The following is a 20,059-nucleotide window of genomic DNA, read 5'->3' on the forward strand; positions in this document are numbered from 1 at the left end:
CTTCTATCATTGTCTGTGACTATGCTCAGAGAATTATAGTCACTATATGAGGACACATTCAGAATAAAAGCTCACAGTATGAGAAGTTCTTACCAACCTCGTAAAGCACTTGTAAAATTTTTAATGTGTTCTGAAGATTTGAGATATCTTTTGGGATTTTTGCCATAGTGGACCAAAGAAGTCGCTCTGACTCTTCATGATAAATCTTCACAAGTCGCTGGAAGTAGTAGACAGGCATTGCCCTCCACCAACATTCTGATCAAGAGAGAGTCAGGTGAAATAAGGGTCAAAGTGCCAGTCAACAATTGAAATAGCAAACTGAAAATTGAACTAAAGCCAAATCAGTGGATGTTAAGCATAAACTGAATCAGAATCAGGTTTATTATCACCGGCATGTGACGTGAAATTTGTTAACTTAGCAGCAGCAATTCAATCCAATACATAATCTAGCAGAGAGAAAAATAATAATAATAAATAAAATAAAACATAGTAATAAATAAACAAGTAAATCAATTACATATATTGAATAGATTTTTTTTAGATGTGCAAAAACAGAAATACTGTATATTTAAAAAAGTGAGGAAGTTTCCAAAGCTTCAACGTCCATTTAGGAATCAGATGGCAGAGGGGAAGGAGCTGTTCCTGAATCACTGAGTGTGTGCCTTCAGGCTTCTGTATCTCCTGCCTGATGGGAACAGTGAGAAAAGGGCATGCCCAAGTGATACAGGAGTCTTCTGGTTGACTCACTCAACTTTAGCATAAATCTAAAAGGCTTAAGAAAACAAACATTGTGCTGATGCTTAAAATAAAAGCAGACAACTTGGGAAACATTCATCAGCTCTTGAAATGTCTGTGGAACAAGAAGCAGGATTGATTTTTGTCAGAACTGGGAAAGAGAGATAATAAAAGATGGTTTTAAATTGCAGAGATGGCAGATGATACATGTGATAGAGTGAGGCCAGGCTACTGGGAACAGTTAGAGAATGATCACACTTTTTTTTTCTGTGTTATGTGATGCTAATAACAGGGCTGTGGGATGTACCCAGAAGACCCAGCTGAAGTAAAGGCCCCAATACCCTATTTTACTATACCTCTCCTGTCATAATCAATCCCTTTGCCCTATCACTTTTTCCTGCTACATTCTCCCCTCCTTTGCTTTTTCAAATTCTGATGAATTGCTCTATTCTCTTTCCACAGATGCTACATGACTAGCTGAGTCTTCTCAGTACTATCTCTTTTTTATTTAAAAGTGGGAGAGCATCCAGTCAATTTTGACCTCACAACATATTTGAGCTCCGAAGCTTGAACTGAAAAGGTGACAAACAATTTGTTTCAGGAAAGGGATATAGGAAAACTGGAAGCCACACCAGATTGCCAAAATGTCAATGAGGTCATGGATGAAGTAAGTTTTAATAATGTTGGCTGATAGATATTGGTCTGGATATCCGAGGGAAATCCCTCACCAGTCTTTGAAATCAGGTCGTAAGGTTTAAGAAGTAGATAGGACAATGAGTTAACAGTCCATCCTAAAGATGCCAAATCCTTCTGCAGAATTGCCTCAATATTGTACTGATATGCCTACCCAGATTATGTGCTCAGTTCTTTTGACTGGAGCTTGAAGCCATTGCAACTGCATCAAACTGAACTTTTTACATGGACTTCTGACACAAGCCTTTCCTTATGATAAGTTATTTAAGTCTTATACTGCATCTCAAAAACTGAACAATGTATTTTCTTCTTTTAACAGCAAACAGTGGAGATATTGATTAAATTTAAATGAAACAAAGCATCCCTTACCTAGAACTTCAAAGCAGCTTTTATCAAGGGAAGTTATGGCTCTGGTCAGGGATTCTGCCAGCTGGGACTTCTTCGTTGTTTGAAGTACAGCAATGAGCTCAGGCAGAACAAGGTAAATCCGCAGAGCTTCCACACAAGCAGGAGAATGAGGCAATGAGAAGAGCAACTTTTCCATAATTGCATCTGTCACCTGTAAACCAGTTAGGATCAGGAATTGACTCCTTTTTAATATTCAATTTATTTCATTAAATATATGTATTCTTTTCTACATAGTAATCTAGGTGGAGATGATTAGCTTAGGCTCCATAATCATACTGCCATTAGTAAATAATTCTAATGTAATGCAAGTAATTTTTATAGTTGTTCTCCAATCACCACATGGTTTAATTCTCAAGTGGCTTTTGTTTTCTTTAAGCAAACTGCTTGCTGTTATTTGGCAGTTGTGTAGTAGACACAGCTTGCAGTGACATAAGCTTTACCTCACTGCCTGAGAGAGCATTATAAACACTTTATTTATGTCCTCTTGATTGACTTAAAGTAATAAAATCATTATATTTCACAGAATAACTACTCGTGATGACTGATTGTAGTACTGATGTTCATGTATTGAAAGGGGTAATGTAGATGGCAGAATACAAAGCGAGGCTGTGATTTTCTCATTCTTTGCTAAGTAACTGCAAATGTGAAAGCAGATAATGTAAATCATCATGTAAAAATTCACAAGGTAATTTGCAGACTTTCAGAAAAGAATGGTTTATCATCCTTCGTGATTTATTCTTTGTTTTAGAATAAATTATGCTTTAAGAAGACCTTTCCTGAATATTTTTGATTGAAATAATTCTTGTAAGCTCAGTCTATTTAATGTAAATGATCATTCAAGATGAATCAAACAATTTGCAAAAGCACAGTTTAAAGGGCTGATGGTGTAATACAACTGATCAGGATGCATTCAGATGTCATACTCTTAGAATAAGAACTTTGGGAGAGATTATCGTTTTGCAGCTCAATATCTGATACTATCTTTTGTCATCAAATGTAAACAGTAACATCCTTCCATGCAGACCAAAAATTAAAATTTTACAGGACAAATTCTCTGTAGAAATCTTTCATAACAATCTTCCGCAGTACAGATGTACTAATATTTACAGAAGTACACAATTAACTTTAGTACCAAGTGGAAAGCTATTATGAAATTGAATATCCAAAAGGACATTGACTTGACACACACATGCCCAGCACAGGCAAACAACCATGGATATGAAGTGTACATTCAACATCAGTCAGAGTATATCATAATGTTTTAATGTGTGAGATACTGTAGGTATGCTGAAGAATTTGATTGCAAACATTACCTGGGATAATACCGAGTCCTTTATTGCCATTTTCTCAAAGTTCACATTCACTGAGGACATATCCAGACCAGACTGCATCCTGCTTGTTTTGAAATGGTTATCCTTGCTGTTTTGAATATATAGTATCAAGAAGGAAGGTTAATGCTTTGAAGAAAAAGATATGCAAAGGTGAAACAAATCTGTATCTTATGTTTTGACATCATTTTTATGGATGGCATACAAAGTAAAGCTTCTTGCTGTATCTTGGTGCATGTGACAGCTGGAGCAATATGAAAAAACTATTATCAACCTAGTTAACAAGCTTTGCTGCTTTGTCTCATTTTAACTGACTGTGTCCACCCAAAGCAAATCAGAGAGTACAATCAGTTGGCAATTTGTCAAAAGTGGCATCGCAGGTAGATAGGGCCATAAAGGAAGTTTCTGGCTTCACAAATCAAATTACTGAGTACAGATGTGATGTTGAAGAATGTATAAGACATTGGTGAGGCCTACTGTGTGCAGTTTTTCTCATCTACCTACAGAAAGGATGTAAATAAGGTTGAAAGGGTACAGACAAAATTTACAAGGACTTTGCTGGGTCTGGAAGACCTGAGATATATGGAGAGATTGAATAGGTTGGGAATTTATTCCTTGGAATGTGGAAGATTGAGAGGAGATTTGATAGATGAAAACAAAATTATGAGGGATATAGAAGGGGTAAATATAAGCAGGCTTTTTGCACTGAGGTTGGGTGGGACTAAAAAAAAGCTTGTGGCTTAAGGCTGAAAGATGAGAAGTTTAGGGGGAACACGAGGAGAAACTTCTTCACTCAGAGGGTTGTGAGAGTGTGGAATGAGCTGCTAGTGCATGTGGTGTATGCCAGCTCGATTTCAACCTTTAGAAGGTTGGATAGGCACATGGATGGAAGTGGTATGGGGGGGCTATGGTCCCAGGGCAGGTCAATGGGAGTGGGCAGCTTAAATGGTTCAGCATGGATTAGAGAGCTGAAGGGCCTGTTTCTGTGCTGTCCTTTTCAATTATTAATAAGACACCACTAGACCTCACAAATCTGGCTACAATCCCATTGTAACAGAGTCAACACAACAGATATAAGATCACTTCTCTACTCGAAGATGCAAGTCTTGCCTGTAAAGTTCCTTTAAGATATTCAGCTTTGAACATGTGCTGCATGAATTCAACCAATTGTTGCTGTTGCACCCTGACTCCCAGGAAATGAGTTTGGAGGTAGAACTTGTGGATGTGCAAAACTTGTCTTGGGGGAAACCTGGCCAATGGACACCCAAACATGGCCCGACCATGCACAAGCCAAGTGGGAAGAGATCAGGAACATAGCATGAAATGGAGAATTACAAAAGAGGAACAAGGTTTGTAAATTTGTTCAACATTTTTTCATGGTTTCCCCTTCCCCCTCTCTTAATTAATTAGATGAATCTCCTTAAATGTGAAAAACTAAACATATTGAATAGAATATAGTTTTCTTTTGATCAAAGGCAGAAGGATTTGGCTTTGGTTCAGCCTGATGATGCAACTCACATAGGATCTACAGCTAGGAAATTTTAATAACAATTGCTAAGCAACAGCACTTTGGTTTACCTCACATCCAGGAAACTTGCGTTAATAATCTGAGATGATGAATATCCCCGAATGATTGCCCTGGGAATGAAATTAAGACAGATATAATGCAGGTTGTTCAAATATTCTTTATAAGCAAACAATAACTTCAACCAATTTGCTGACAATTTGGATGCACAGCTGCACAGCTGGATAATGCATTAACGGCAAGTTTACACAGCCACAGAAGAAGAATACACTGTTACCCTGCACTTGAAGCCTGTGCTGCAAACATTACAAGTATCTTTTTCATTTTCTCAAGATCAATTTTCATTTGCTTCCACTCCAGTTTTGTGGCTGTTAAGGAATGATGAAGCTTACGTGGGAATCACAGACTCTTCCACAGATGATGTGGGAATCAGGGTCATCTGTGAGATGGTGCACTCCTCCCACTACTAACACAGGGTTTGTACATGCTGTCACTGCATGGCTTTGAGCTACTCAATGTGAACCCAAATGCACCTTCTCCACGTTGAGCTCATGGGGCAGAAGATCCCAGGAGTAAATGAGGATTTCAGCACATCCTTGAACCTTCTCCTCTGTTTCAGGAGTCTGGTATCGGACATGTGAATGATATTGTCAACCCAACATAGCCAACGGAGAGCAAGTTTGGCCACAAGTTTGGGGACGTTGGCCTGGGAGAGGTTTGCTTATTAGTTTGCTTATTCCTGCAGTAAATTTGGATGATTCTGAAACTAATGGAAAACATTTTAACCCGTGGTGGCAATTTACTAGAGAGAGGAAATTCTTCAACTTAGTGATGAATTATGCTTTGCGTTGAAAGCATGATTTGTGATTTTTGATTGTCATCACTCCTAGCTTGTCAAGCTCCCCTCAGAAAGCCTCTAAAAGTCACCTTCCACTCTTCTAAACAATACTATAGGCCCAATCTACTAATTTCTCCACATAAAACCATCTGTTTGTCATGTGACTGATGACATTATTGTGGACATGACTTTTAGAAGAACAAAACTGTTCCACATCAGTCTTGGCGTGAACACTGATGTACTCTGAAAGAAATCTGTTATTGCCAGGTTTGAACTGTTATCATTTATCTTTTTACATGGTGGCCCAGAATTGTAGGAAAAATCTCTAAAGAAATGGTGAGGATTAAATTGGACTTTGAAAGAAGAAAACTTACCTTTTTGTGTTTTTGCTCAGTCTCTTCTCCAGTGAATTGTCCAGGGTTACAACTCTCTTCAAAGAAACAAGCAAAGGTTGGTCCCCAGACGATTCCAAATCCTGCAGGGGAAAAGATTAAGACCATTAAATGTATTTTAAAAGCAAAAAAAGAAACTTCAAATTTTGACAGTTCCTTATCCAGCTGAGGCCCGGAGTGAAGCCCTGCCCTCTGACCACAGAGAGGTGTATACTAGTCCCATTGATGAACAAAGTCAAAGCTGAACTTGAGAGAATGGAAGCTCTTAACATCATTACTAGAGTGAATGGACCTACTGACTGGTGTGCAGGCATTGTTAGTGTTCTCAAGCCAAATGGCACAACTGAGGATCTGTGTTGATCTTATAAAATTGAATAATGCAGTGAGGTGGGAGAAGTTTATTCTGCTGTCTGTTGAGCACACGTTGGGTATGGTGGGTGGAGCAAAGTTTTTCACCAAACTAGATGCAATCTCAGGGTACCAACAGATCTGTTTAGTTCCTGAGTCACAGAAGCTCCCAAATTTTATCACACTTTATGGACACTATGCCTTCCACAGGCCCCCTTTTGGCATCTCATCAGCCCCTGAATTCTTTCAGAATAGAATGTACCAAATTTTGGAATGACTAGAAGAGATAGTCTGCCACATGGATCATATACTCATCGTCGGAGGCTCATGTGAGGAACATGACAAAAGAGTGAAAGCTTCCTTGAAGAAACTGAACAAGGAGAAATGTGAATTTGCAAAGTTGGAGATAAAGTTCTTAGGTCACCAACTCTCCTCAGAGTAAGTGCAACCAGATTCAGACAAACTGGCAGGAGTTTGGAACATGGACAAATATATCAGAGATCTGAAATTTCTTTGGCATGGAAAACCAACTGGGAAAGTTCATTCCAGATTTGGCAGAGTAAACAAAGCCAATCCATAACCTCTTCTCTCTGAGAAAAGTTTGGACTTGTGCGGCACCACAGCAGAAGTCATTCTCATGACTTAAAGCAGAGCTTACCTCTCTGCCAACAAGAGCATATTTTGATCCGAACAAAGCAACGAAGGTCTCAACAGACACCTCTTTCTTTGGCCTAGGGGGAGTGCTCATGCAATTCTGCAGTGGTGTATGGTGACTGGTGGCATTTGCAACAACAGCACTGACTTCCACTGAACAGTGTTAAGCCCAAATTGAAAAGAAGACACTGGCTCTCATCTGGGCTTGTGGGCACTTCATCTGGTACTTGATAGGCACTAATTTCCTACTTGAACAGACCACAAGCCACTTGGTAGCCTCGAAACACTGCAAAGATTCAGAATAAGGCTTATGTGATATTGTTATGACACTGAACATGTCTCTGGCAAATCTCTGTTGAGGGTGGCATGCAAAATTGAGTGGACAGAAGCTGACTCTGCCCTCATGGAAAATACCAACATCTACTTATCTCAGGTACTGTACATGAAAGCTTTCCTGCATCACAGAGTAAACTGGATGAAATTCACAGAGTTGAAAAATGACCAAATCTACAGCAAGGTCATGCAATACTGTGAGCATGGATGGCCAGCTGTTCCAAAAGAAGCTCACAAACTTAGATCTTACTGGCTTCAAAGTAACACACTCATCATTCTTGTTGGTTTGCTAAAGGACTCCAGACTCATCATTCCTGCTTCTATGCACACTAAAATCGTCAGTCAAATCCGCCAAGGACAACAAGCCATTGAAAAACGTTGCCTAAGAGCAAGGCAATCCGTGTAGTGGCTTGGTCTGAGCACACAGCTGGGAGATTATGTAAAGCATGCAGAGAACTGACAAAAATCACGCTGAACCTCTTTGTCCCTTCAAATTCCCAGACTTTCCATGGCAAATTGCAGGCACAGGCGTTTTCCAACTGAAAAAAGACAAATATCTTCTCATTGTGGATTACTGCTTGTGGAATGTTGAGATGTCCAAGCTGTCCTCTACATCCTCAGCAGCAGTTACACAGCACTTGAAAATTGTATTCACTTACCATGGAGTATCAGAGTCACTTGTGTCAGGCAACGGTCCACAATTCAGCTGCTCAAAATTCAAAGCCTACACTAGATCAGGTTGTTTATCTGTCCCAATACAGATATATACTCCAGAGCTTAATAGCTTATGTCAAGTGATGAAATAGGCAGAATAATCCTCTCATTTTGCCAGAGTGTTCAGGTAGTCTACCTTGACCTCCATTAGATTCAGCATGTTTTTTAAAAAGAGCTCTAACGTTGAAAACATCTCACAAAATGAGATTTTTTTTAAAAAAATTAGAAAAACAACACCAGGAGTGAGAGAGATCATTAAAAACAAAGAAAAAGAGCTGTAGTTCTCTTTTATGTAAAGGGAGTGAGAAACCTTTAAAATCAAAGAGAAAGGCAGTTTTGATGTTGGCAGATGTTTTTTATGTTTACATAAGGAACATTAAGTTGTGTGCTATGGGGAAAAGTGAACTGAATCGCTCAATTTCAGTGACTGTAATTTCAGTGCAGTTCAATGGAAAAGAAGTACATACGTAGTTTTTCTTTTTTTAAAAGAAGGGGTGATGTAGTGGTAGTTAATATCGTTATTCCTATGCCACTCAGTTAGCCACTCCAATAAAGGAGGAATCTCACACTATGGAATTTGGGTGATCAATAAAGTTCAACTGAGTATCCTGCATTCTGGCATCCTGGTATGCTCTGCACTATCCCTCAATTATGAACACAACAATCTCTGCCATAATAGGGAGACTTTTGATTTGCATTGGAGAGAATATATCCTCTTTGTAAATTTTTCAGGTATTTCCTTTTCCGAGGGTCAACAGGACAATCCATCAATACTTCCATGATTAGATGTCCTCCTGATTTCAATACCTGTAATTGGTGTTCCAAGAAAAGGAGCACTCTTCTGCATTTGTGTTGCTGCTGGTTGTGGAACGCCCTTCTCTGAACCGAAAATGGACACTAGTGGCTGATGATCAGCAATAAGGGTGTGGTGAACTACATATACCTGTCTGGACACGCCCCTTGCTGACTGCTCCTGTGGCTCCTCCCACAGACCCCGGTATAAAGGGGATTGAGGTCTGAGCCCGGCCTCTCTGTCTCCAGGATGTAGTATGGTGGTCACTCACTGCTTGTTCCTTCTTCCAGTCAATAAAAGCCGATACCTCGCTTTTACTTCTCAGAGTGAGTTATTGATGGTGCATCAAAGGGTAAACTCTCTCCTATAATAGTACTGGTTGAAATGTTTTACACCCCAAAACAGACTCAATGCTTCTGTCAAACTGTGCTAAATTTACCTCTGCAGTGGTAAGTGTATGTGATGCAGAGGCAATGGGGCATTCACTTTCATTACCAATAACATGAGACATCACCACACCCAAATCATAAGATAAGGCGTCATGGGCAAGTTTTGCTGAACAATGTGAGTCATAATGTGTGAGTACAGTGTCTGACATCACCATTTGATTTCCCTTTTGGAAAGCCACCTCACATTGCTTTGTCCATTGCCATTTCGTCTTGATCTATAATAATGAGTTCAAGGGCTGAGCACAGGAGGCAGGTTTGGCAGAAACCCATTATAGTAATTGACAAATCATAAAAATGACTGTAACTGTGACACACCCATTGATCTTGGGGCATCCACAATGCTTGAATTTTCTCAGCACACTTGTGTAATCCTTGTGATCACTGTGACGCTCGCTTTAGAGAATTCACACTTGGTCACATTGTGCTTTTTGCGCATAATCTTCTAATCTTTTAACACTGTCGTGAGGTTTTAGAGATGTTCCTTGTCATCCTTAGCAAAAACAATGACGTCGTCCGGTAACACTGAATGCCTGGGCAGCTTTGCAGCACCCTGGTTCATAGCTTTCTGCCAGAGTGCAAGTGCAGATACTACTCCAAAAATAAACCTTTTATAGCAATAAAACCCTTTGTGAGGGTTTATGCTGAGAAACACTATGGACTCTTCTTCCATCTCCATTTGTAGGTAGGCCACAGCTAAGTCCACTTTGCTGAAGTGTTTCCCTCCAGAAAGGTTTACAAAGATATCCTGTCTCCTGGGCAGATGATATTGGTCTACTGGCATTACTGGGTTGATGATGACCTTAAAATCACCACAAATCCTGACAGGTCCATTTTTCTTGGCTACTGGGACATTTGTCATTGCCCATGGGCTGCACGTAATCTTGGAATAAATTCCTTCAGCCTCCATGCAATCTAGCTCACTGCCCATTTTTTCATGGATTGTATAAGGAACCAGACAGGCCTTCTAAAACCTGAGTGTGGAATTTTCATTTAACACTATTTTATCCTTCACATTTGTACCTTATGAACTTTACTGCTAAATCTGCCTCTACCAATCTTTTGGAACTTATCAAGTTAAAACTATTTAAATATAAGATGGTAGGCAAACCAAATCGGCTCCCATTCCTGCGGCTAAGTTACACCATCATCATCTTCTCATTGTTGTTTTAACTTTTACTTATCTTCTTACCTCTTCTTCATTGCATACTGCAAAGCTTTGGCTTGCCCCAGCAAATATTCTTCTGATGCCTCGTTTAATTGAACAGCCTGTGAAATGACATGAATTCATGTTAGATGGACAGCATTGTTGCTGGAACTATGTCAATATCTCTACACAATATATTCAGTTTGTAGCCTGGTGCATTCCTGTCATAATTTTCTGTTAGGTTGGCATAATAGTTCTCAACTGATGAACAGAGACAAACTATTCCCATTAGCGGATGGCTCAAGGTGCAGTAAAAAATAATTTACAAGGCCACAGAAAAAGGAATCAAGTACCTTTCTGTGCAGGTGCCTGACAGGGACTTGATGGGATAGCTGCAAGAGTTCCATCACCTTTCACATCTGCAGTGATCACTTCTTTGTTCACTTTTTTTAAAAAGGTTCAAGCCTTCATAGACTTAAAGAACACAAAAACAGGCCCTTCAGTCCAACTTGTCCATGCTAAACCTAGATGCCCATCTACAGCAATTCCATTGTCCATATGCAAGTACAATGCCGATACAAAATTGAAAAACACAAATCTTATAATTTGATAGTTAAACTGTATTATGGCAAATGTGACCTGTATCATCCAATTCTAAAGTTATTCTCTTGACCAATATGTAAGCATTCATTTATCACCCCTTGACCAACTCAAGATGATTGTCAAACTTCTCAAGGATCCTCCTGGTATTCAATACCTTGTGTTTTCTCAACAGCTTTCCTATTACCTAAATTTATTTGAAGTAACAAATATATGAGCTTGATATATTTTCTTTCCATCCTCGGTCCATCCTTCCTCCTGCCATAAAGACACATAGTGGAGCTGACAACTTACTCAAAGTACATGAATATAATAATAAAAAGACGTTCATCTCTGACTACAAAAAAAAAAGTAATGGAGAAACACAGCATCTGTGGGGGAGAAAATGAACAGTCAACCTATCAGGTTGAGACCCTTCGTAAAGTCTGGAAAGCAACAGAGATCGCAGAGAAGGAACAGTGAAAGGAGATGTCACAGAATTCCCATCTGAACTTGTTAGTTCAATTCAACCAATCAGAACTAATGTTTAGTAGGGCAAGGATTTTCTCCTACCACCAGCCATGTCAATGGTCCAAGTGCCACAGGTTATCCTCTAATCTGTCAAGCTGAATGAGCTTCCTTTAGGACTGTAATGATTCTATGCCTATGTAATGGAATGCAATGGAACTACTTATGTAAATAAGAGCTTTCAAGGACGGCCTTCCCTTGCCAAGTCATTGCACCACGATTGCCAACTGGAGGGGAAAATTGCATCATAACAAGTTTACACAGTATATTTCTATTATAAATGATTATGGAAATGTAAATATAGTAACTAAATGGAGCTTGAATTATGTTGCAGAACCTGATACCAGAAGCGGCTAATTCTGATTCATCCAAAAATTAGTTTAATTTTTAAAGTCAAACACGCGAAAATCTGTAGATGATAGAAACCCAAAGCAACACACAGAAAATGCTGGAGGAACTCAGGAGGCCAGGCAGCATCTATGGAAAAGAATAAACACTTGACATTTCGGGCCAGGACTGCTCATCAGGATTTAATGTTTAATGTAGTAGTATGACCATACATTATTATATATTAAATTAACAAACTTGATGAAATTACAATTATTGCAATCGCAAGTTAAGTATCATTCTAGTCCCAAATTTGTCCTCTGCTGCAGGCTTTAAGGCTTTGTTTTTGCTTACCGTTCTCAGATCCACCATGGCCAGGTGTGTCCAAGAGGTTGATGGGAAAAGGCAGAGAGTGCTCATAGGTTTGGATGTTTCCTTGCCGTCCCATCTCTCTGCAACCAAAGGAATAGATGGTGCCAGACGATGGAACGAAAGCCAATGTGTGGTAGCTGTTTAAAATATACAAATGGTGATCACCAATTATACAGGACAACGCACTTGATTAGTGCCACTTCACAACAGAAAGAAACATTAACTCCTCCATATAGTGTTGTGCATTTTTGTTATGTTTTGATCATGTAATCTACTTCAACAGCATCACGTTCATTTCTCTCTGAAGACCACTGCATGTGATTGTATACAGGCACAGTTAGCCGGCAATAGAGGCGGCAATTTTACAGCACTGTGACATGTGTATTTTAATCACGAATATAAGAACTAAATGTTACTAAGATGCAGGTGATACTAAGGTAGGTGGCGTTGTGGATAATGAAGAAGGTTTTCAAAGTTTGCAGAGAGATTTAGGCCGGTTAGAAGAGAGGGCTGAAAGATGGCAGATGGGAGTTTAATGCTGATAAGTGTGAGGTGCTACATTTTGGTACAAATAATCCAAATAGGACATACATGGTAAATGGTAGGGCATTGAAGAATGCAGAAGAAGAGTGATCTAGGAATAATGGAGCATAGTTCCCTGAAGGTGTAATCTCATGTGGATAGGGTGGTGAAGAAAGCTTTTAGTATGTTGGCCTTTATAAATCAGAGCATTGAGTATAGGAGTTGGGATGTAATGTTTAAATTGTACAAGGTATTGGTAAGGCCGAATTTGGAGTATTGTGTACAGTTCTGGTCACCGAATTATAGGAAAGATGTCAACAAAATAGAGAGAGTACAGAGAAGATTTACTAGAATGTTACCTGGGTTTCAGCACCTAAGTTACAGGGAAAGGTTGAACAAGTTAGGTCTTTATTCTTTGGAGCATAGAAGGTTGAGGGGGGACTTGATAGAGATATTTAAAATTATGAGGATGATAGATAGAGTTGACGTGGATAGGCTTTTTCCATTGAGAGTAGGGGAGATTCAAATATGAGGCCATGAGTTGAGAGTTAGGGGACAAAAGTTTAAGGGTAACACGAGGGGGAATTTCTTTACACAGAGAGTGGTAGCTGTGTGGAACGAGCTTCCAGTAGAAATGGTAGAGGCAAGTTCGGTATTGTAATTTAAAGCAAAATTGGATAGGTATATGGACAGGAAAGGAATGGAGGGTTATGGGCTGAGTGCAGGTCAGTGGGACTAGGTGAGAGTAAACATTCGGCATGGACTAGAAGGGCTGAAATGGCCTGTTTCGGTGCTGTAATTGTTATATGGTTATATAAATCATCAGAGTTTACAGTGACTCCTCAAGTAAAGATGAGGATATTTTCAACACACTTCACTCCGCCTGCCAAACACAGATGACAACTTATGCGCTTCACACTTACATCCCTGACAATGAAGTAACTCTTATTCCAGTAAGGAATAATAATCTGTTCAATTTGCTCAGCACCATAGCTCATTGAACTCTGCAGCTGATGAAACATTAGACTGGACAGACCCACATGCAAATCAACATCAATAGCAAAAGAATTGAGTTAGCTTAGATCTCGTCTGCTTGAAACATGAACTGGATTGAAATCAACAGTATACTTCAGTTCATTCACTACCATCTCACCTCCCACATGCAATCTGAGAGACTTTTTTTCCAAAGAGTCCGTTAACCAGACGAGGTTTAATTTCATCCTTTGTCGAGTTGTGTCCAAGTTGTCCAAACGCCCCAGCTCCAAAAGTATAAACAAATCCATCCTAGAGAACAAAATGATGATTTAACAGTGTCTTCACTTAATAAGTGAAAGACTTTGACACAGTGTGCTCCTTTTAGCGACCAATGTCTGTTACCAAACATAACAGTGACATCTATTGATCAAGAATTGTAACTTGACCTGAACTTTTATCCAAATTAACCAACGTCTCAAAACAATAAAATTGTTTTATTTTTGCTCTGGGGCTGTAATGAATGCCACACATGCAGAATTTACATTTTCATTTCTTTAGCTTCAAGAATGCTACAGGCATCTTTCCAAATGTTGGTCAAGACTTCAGGCTAGTCCCATTTCTCTGTGGGACATCAGTAACAAGAAAAGTCAATGGGTGAGAGATAATAGGTCTTTGTGGTTACATGAAAAAGAATTAAAATCTCGTTCAACAAATACTTAAGATAAAACGTGAAGTAGTCTTAAATGACTATTATTAATTTCCAAAGGCTTTTATTTCACAAGACTTGTGGAGACATAGGGACAGCAGACACACCTGGTAGAGCTCTAACTCACAACTCCAGTGACCTAGGTTCAATCTGTCTCTGTGGAGTTTTACATGTTTCTCCCGTGACCATGTGGGTTTTCAGTGGATTCTCTAGTTTCCTCTCACAAAAGAGTAGGAGGCAAATTGCCATGGTAAATAGTACCAAGTATACAGGTGACTCATAGAACCTGAGGGCAATTGTGGGAAAGTGGGGCAAATCAACTGTGATTTGTGGAAAGGAGTATACATGATGGTTGACATAGATTCTGTGAGCTGAAGGACCTGTTTCTGAGCTACATAACTCTATGACTGAACTGAAATATTTCCTTGGTAACTGAAAACATTCTGTTTTGTTGAACACTTCCAAAGATGGAAAAAACACCCAGCAAAATGAATTAAAGGCAAATCTGAAAAAGATTTAATCCATTTGCAAACTTATGGGATAGTCTCTCCACTGTGATCTTTCTTGTCTGGTTCTTAATTACACCTCATATGTGAAATTCCTGGACCAATATCTAGAGGAGATTCACTGAAGTGCTTTCTCACCATCTTCCTCAGGGATTTTAAATCATTGAACTGCCATCCTTTCACCAGATTGCAACTTTGATCACAATGAGGAATATTCCCCCATTTCAGTAATACAGAGCAAACCATTAGGATTTAAAATTCTTTCAAGGCAAACCTTTGTCAGAACAGCAGTGTGCTCTTCTCCACAAGAAACAAAGATGGTCCTCTTGCATGCTAAGAGTTGCACATGTGTGGGAATAAAAGTATCTGCAAGATGGAATGAAAGTAATCAGTCCACACTGTTTCTAACATGATAACCCCTTCAAATGTATCTTGAGCAAATGGCAATTTACCCTGAAGGCTCAAATTAAAACTGATTGAATTATTAAAAATATGTTGTATTTTAGTCATTGACTGCACTTAATGCAGTTGTAAACTTCCATCCTGTATATCAGAGTGAACGCTTACAAAGGATGCTAGTGTTCAGGACTGTCATAATGCAATAGTGTTTTTCTTATTGTTAAATCTTCTGGGTAATGAGGTCATTTTGGTCAGGGAATCAAAAGAGGCTAAATGGTTGCTTCAACATTGAAGAATATATGAATAGTTAGCACTCATTTCAAATTATGTAAACTGGTCTGATTTTCCAACAACACTCACTTCTAAGAATTGTGCCTTCTTATCAATGGAATTCGCAGGAGCTCTTTCATTATATTCAAAATTATTTATTGAACTTCAAATTCAGTCTGTTGACTGAATGTTCATCAATCGGAAATGCCAGTCATTCCATATGAACTGCTGACATTTTCTCCCATATAAACTTCAGGGAAATCAGATTCCAGAAGCAGTGTGCTTGATTGTAAAAGTCTTAAACTTGCTGAAGTGGTCCTAACTTCTGTCATTCAGACTCTGCTCCAGTATTGAAGACCAACAACAGCATTACCGTTCCTGCTGTTTCCCCACATGTTCACAGGAAAGTGCTCCCAGCACTCGGTCACGTTAGACCTGCCTGAGGGTGTCTGGCATGTTACAGGTAATTGACATTAATTGACTTAAGATATTTAATAATTTTGAATGTTTCAACTTATTTAACTTTCTAAAGAAATTTTTAAAATAGTAACACTATGGCTGTCTTTTGGATAGTTTTTGAATGTCTGTTGTTACATTCGCAAACATTTCAGATGTTTAACAATGTTGCTTGCTGAAGCCATTTGTGGAAGGGCATGTTTTGCAATTGATTGAAAGGCCCAGTCCTCAGCAGTGACATGTTTGTTAGGTTAAATCGGGTTTGCTTCAGATTATATTTATTAGAGGATTATACCCAGTTAAAAGCATGATGTGGTGGTCAGTATGGTCTATTGTCAATACAGGATAATCAATGCACAAAACCGGGCTCGGAAAATAAGGCTACAGAAAAGAAATGAATGCTGATACTGTAGCTAATGTTCTTACCCTCTGTGACCTTGAGACCCAACTGTCCATGATTGTTCCTTCCAAAGGCAAATACTGCCCCTGAGACAGTCAGGGCCAAGCTGTGCTCTCCTCCAGCAGCAATCTGAGCCACTGGGATTCCGGAAAATGTTTGCACAGCCATAGCATTTTGAAAAAAGGTATCTTTTTTACCGAGACCCAGCTGGCCATAGGTGTTACATCCCCAGGCAAAGACTTGACCATCTTGGAAGAGAAATAAAATGAGAAAAGGAATTACATTTTGGATTCCAACAAATGTAGCTGAAACATTCAGATATGTTGATTCTTCAAAAGAGAAAATAAGAAAACTATTTCTACTTTAAACTTTTTTCAAAGTAGTGAGCATAAATAATGCTCAAAGCATCAAAGATCCTGCTATAAATGGCGAGCAAACAACTTTTTGTGTAGCACAAGGACCACATGATACATTGTCCATTTCTGAGGTTTCATTGTTGCTTGCTGGGTCCCTTCTCAAAGAAAATATGTACTGGCATTGGAGAAAGAGCAGAGGTACACAAGAATGATTCCAAGAATGAAAGGGTTAATGTATGAGGAGCATTTGATGGCTCCGGGCCTGTACTCACTGGAGTTTAGAAGAATGAGGTGGATCTCATTAAAACCTATCAATTACTGAAAGGCCTAGATAGAGTGGATGTGGAGAGGATGTTTCCTATAGTGGGGAAGTCTAGGACCAGAGAGCACAGCCTCAGAATAGAGGGACGTGCATTTAGAACAGAGATGAGGAGAAATTTCTTTAACCAGAGGCTGGCGAATCTGTGGAATTCATTGCTACTGATGCTGTGAAGGTCAAATCATTGGGTATATTTTAAGCAGAGGTTGATAAGACCTTGATTAGTCAGGACATCAAAGGTTAAGTGCAGAAGGCAGCAGAATGGATCGAGGTTAATAAAACAGCCATGATGGAATGGCACAGCAGACTGACCACTTCTTGATGCGTGGCCTAAATCTGCACATAGGTCTTATGGCCTTAAATCAGAAGGTGAAGACTACCATTCTTGACTTTAGCACAAATGAGGGAAGACAGATTTCACCCCCAACACCCTCAAGGTTTTGTCATCCTGCAAGTTATTCACTCCCATATGCAGTGAACACTGGCTCAGGGCTAGTATACTTGCTTCTCAGTCAGAGGTTTGAGAGTGGATTCCTCTTCAGAGAGTCCTGGTGAGTGAAATCCAATAAACTAACTTGAGTCAGCAGAAGGCAGAGTGATTAATGGTTATAAACCGTCATCTGCTTTATTCGTGGGGAAGTGTATCTGTTTATCCAACAAGGAGGAGGTACTCTCGACATTACAATGGTGAAGAAAATCAAAGAAAATTAGGGCGACTCCACTTCCAAGGTGAAGAACCTCATATGCAGTAAGGAGCTACAACAGGCCAGTCTAATGCAAGGGTGTGATTTTGGTTTATGCTCTTAAATCATTTATAGTGCAAGTTCCATTCTCAGTAAATAGTTTGAATATTGAGCTATCCAAGATTAAGTGGCAGATTTAGCCCAAATGGTCCATAAGCCTCCTCCCTATCTTTACTCAACTAAATCTACTTGCATTATCTTATATTCCTTTATGCTTTGTATCTTTGACTACCCTTCCCTTAAATGCATCAATAATGTTCACCTCAACCACTCCCTAAGGTGCTGCTTTCGCATTCCCATTGCTCTTTGGGTCACAAAGTTGTTTCTTGAAATCCCCACGGGATTTCTTGCCGACTGTCTTAGTCTGGCAACTTTTAGTTCCACTCTTACTCAAATGTGGAATAATTCTCTCTGCATCCTTTCTGTCAAAGCCTTTCATCACTTTAAAGACATCCATTAGCTCACCCTTCAGCTGCCTGTTCATCCTTTCTTGATGTGTGGTACCCCTGCCTTTCTGATCTACATCCACTTTATAACGTGAGTGGCTCGGCGACCCAACATTAGCTCTGTTGCGGCACAGCTGCAGAGTCGTGGGTTGAATCCTGATCTTGGATACTCTCAGTATTGAGTTTGCATGTTCTCCCTTTAGTGAGAAGGGTGCTCCACTTTTCAGCGTGTCGAGTTAGCTGGTAAATTGTACCTACTACGTAAGTGGATGGCAGGACAAGGAGGGAGAGGGACAGTCGGGTTACAAGCAAAACAAAATGGGATCAGTGTAGATGGATGCTTACGGCCAGCACAGACTATGGGCTGAAGGGCCTGGTTCAGTGCTGTATCACTCTGGCTAATTTGACAATCAGACTGTATGCAATACTCCAAATGTGAAATAAAGAAGCTCAGTGTAAGATTAGGATAACATTCCCTCATTTTATTTCTGCTCCTCCAGAAGTAAACCCAGTGCTTAGTTTGTTTTTCATTAATGGCATAACCTTCAGTAAAATACTCTTTTAAAAACTCTGGGAATAAGTCTCTCTGTCATTTAGAGCAATGCAGAAGATGCGAGAGGAATTCAGAAGGTCAGGCAGCATCTATGGAGGGAAAGGACCATTCGTTGTTTTGGGTTGGAACCCTTCATCTGAACTGGGTCTTCATCAGTCACACATCAGAGTAAGGAAGATTCCCTTAACGGACCAACTCCAGCGAATATAATGGATTTTTATGCCACCTTAGTAATTTATCGTTATTGATGCAAGCTAGTTAGCTTCACACAAGACGTAAGAGACTGTAGGTGCTGCAATCTAGAACAGAATGCAATCTGCTGGAGTAACAGAGGTCAAAACTCCACATCAGATTGAATCACTGCATCAAAACATCATCCCTTCTGTTCCTTTACTGAGTTCTGCCAAAACACACAAAATGCTGCAGGAACTCAGTAAATCGGACAGCATTGATGGATGGAAATTAGCTAAGTCGATGTTTTGAGATTAAGACCCTTCATCTGGACTGAAAGACAGAACGGGGATAGCCAGTATAAAGAGGTAGAGGAAAGGAATGGGGTCAGGGTAACGGTGATAGGTAGCTGGAACTGTTGGCAGGTGATAGGTGGATCCAGATAAGAGGGAGGGGGCAGACTCTTTAGTTTTGTTTTGCATTTAACTTCACAGATTTTAATAACTATTGCATTTACATTTCCCAATGCCCCTAGTGGGGTTTGAACTCATGAGATCATTAGTATCAGCCTCCGGAATGCCAGTCCTGTTACTTGATCTTTGTTGCCCATAATGGAAGCATGTCACATTTCATGGCAAATTTTGATTTGTTCATTCTCAGAGCAGGATGTATAGTCTTTCATTGCAATAACATGTCTGATTAAGTTTAAGTTACTTCATTTGGGCTTTTACCTTTGGAGACTGCCAGCGAGTGTTCATTTCCACAAGTCACTTGAATTATGTTTCTTTCACTCAGACTCCTGAATGGCCTGAACATTAAAAGAAAATAAACGTAATGAAGTACTGTGACTGAGTGTTATTACATTTGTCTAATCTGCCTCATCTCACCTGAGATTCTGCCTTAAAATCTCTTTTCATATTTTAAAAGTTGCAGGAGGTAGTGCTGCTGCCACACAGGCCCAGCAGCCTGGATTCATTCCTGACCCTCAGCGCTCCGTGTGGTGTTTGCGTATTTTCCCTGTGCATTTTCCTAGGTATTCTGCTTCCTTCTGATAGTCTGAATCTACGCTGGCTCGTT

At 39.6% G+C, this 20,059-nt stretch overlaps 1 protein-coding gene across 1 annotated transcript in view; it reads right to left on the reverse strand.

Moving 5' to 3' along the window:
- The window catches only part of LOC132390939 (uncharacterized), a 122,799-nt gene that overhangs the window by 34,299 nt on the left and 68,441 nt on the right, over window positions 1-20,059 (reverse strand). Inside the window, exons 27-37 of the mRNA XM_059963474.1 lie at window positions 19,714-19,790; window positions 16,421-16,642; window positions 15,144-15,235; window positions 13,836-13,966; window positions 12,143-12,297; window positions 10,400-10,476; window positions 5,902-6,002; window positions 4,743-4,802; window positions 3,150-3,255; window positions 1,798-1,987; window positions 98-255 (exon numbers count right to left, since the gene is read on the reverse strand). Of these exons, the coding sequence (XP_059819457.1) occupies window positions 98-255; window positions 1,798-1,987; window positions 3,150-3,255; window positions 4,743-4,802; window positions 5,902-6,002; window positions 10,400-10,476; window positions 12,143-12,297; window positions 13,836-13,966; window positions 15,144-15,235; window positions 16,421-16,642; window positions 19,714-19,790 (1,369 nt within the window). The remainder of the gene's footprint in view (window positions 1-97; window positions 256-1,797; window positions 1,988-3,149; window positions 3,256-4,742; window positions 4,803-5,901; window positions 6,003-10,399; window positions 10,477-12,142; window positions 12,298-13,835; window positions 13,967-15,143; window positions 15,236-16,420; window positions 16,643-19,713; window positions 19,791-20,059) is intronic.

Source organism: Hypanus sabinus, chromosome 3, assembly GCF_030144855.1.
Source record: "Hypanus sabinus isolate sHypSab1 chromosome 3, sHypSab1.hap1, whole genome shotgun sequence".
NCBI classification, from domain to species: domain Eukaryota; kingdom Metazoa; phylum Chordata; class Chondrichthyes; order Myliobatiformes; family Dasyatidae; genus Hypanus; species Hypanus sabinus.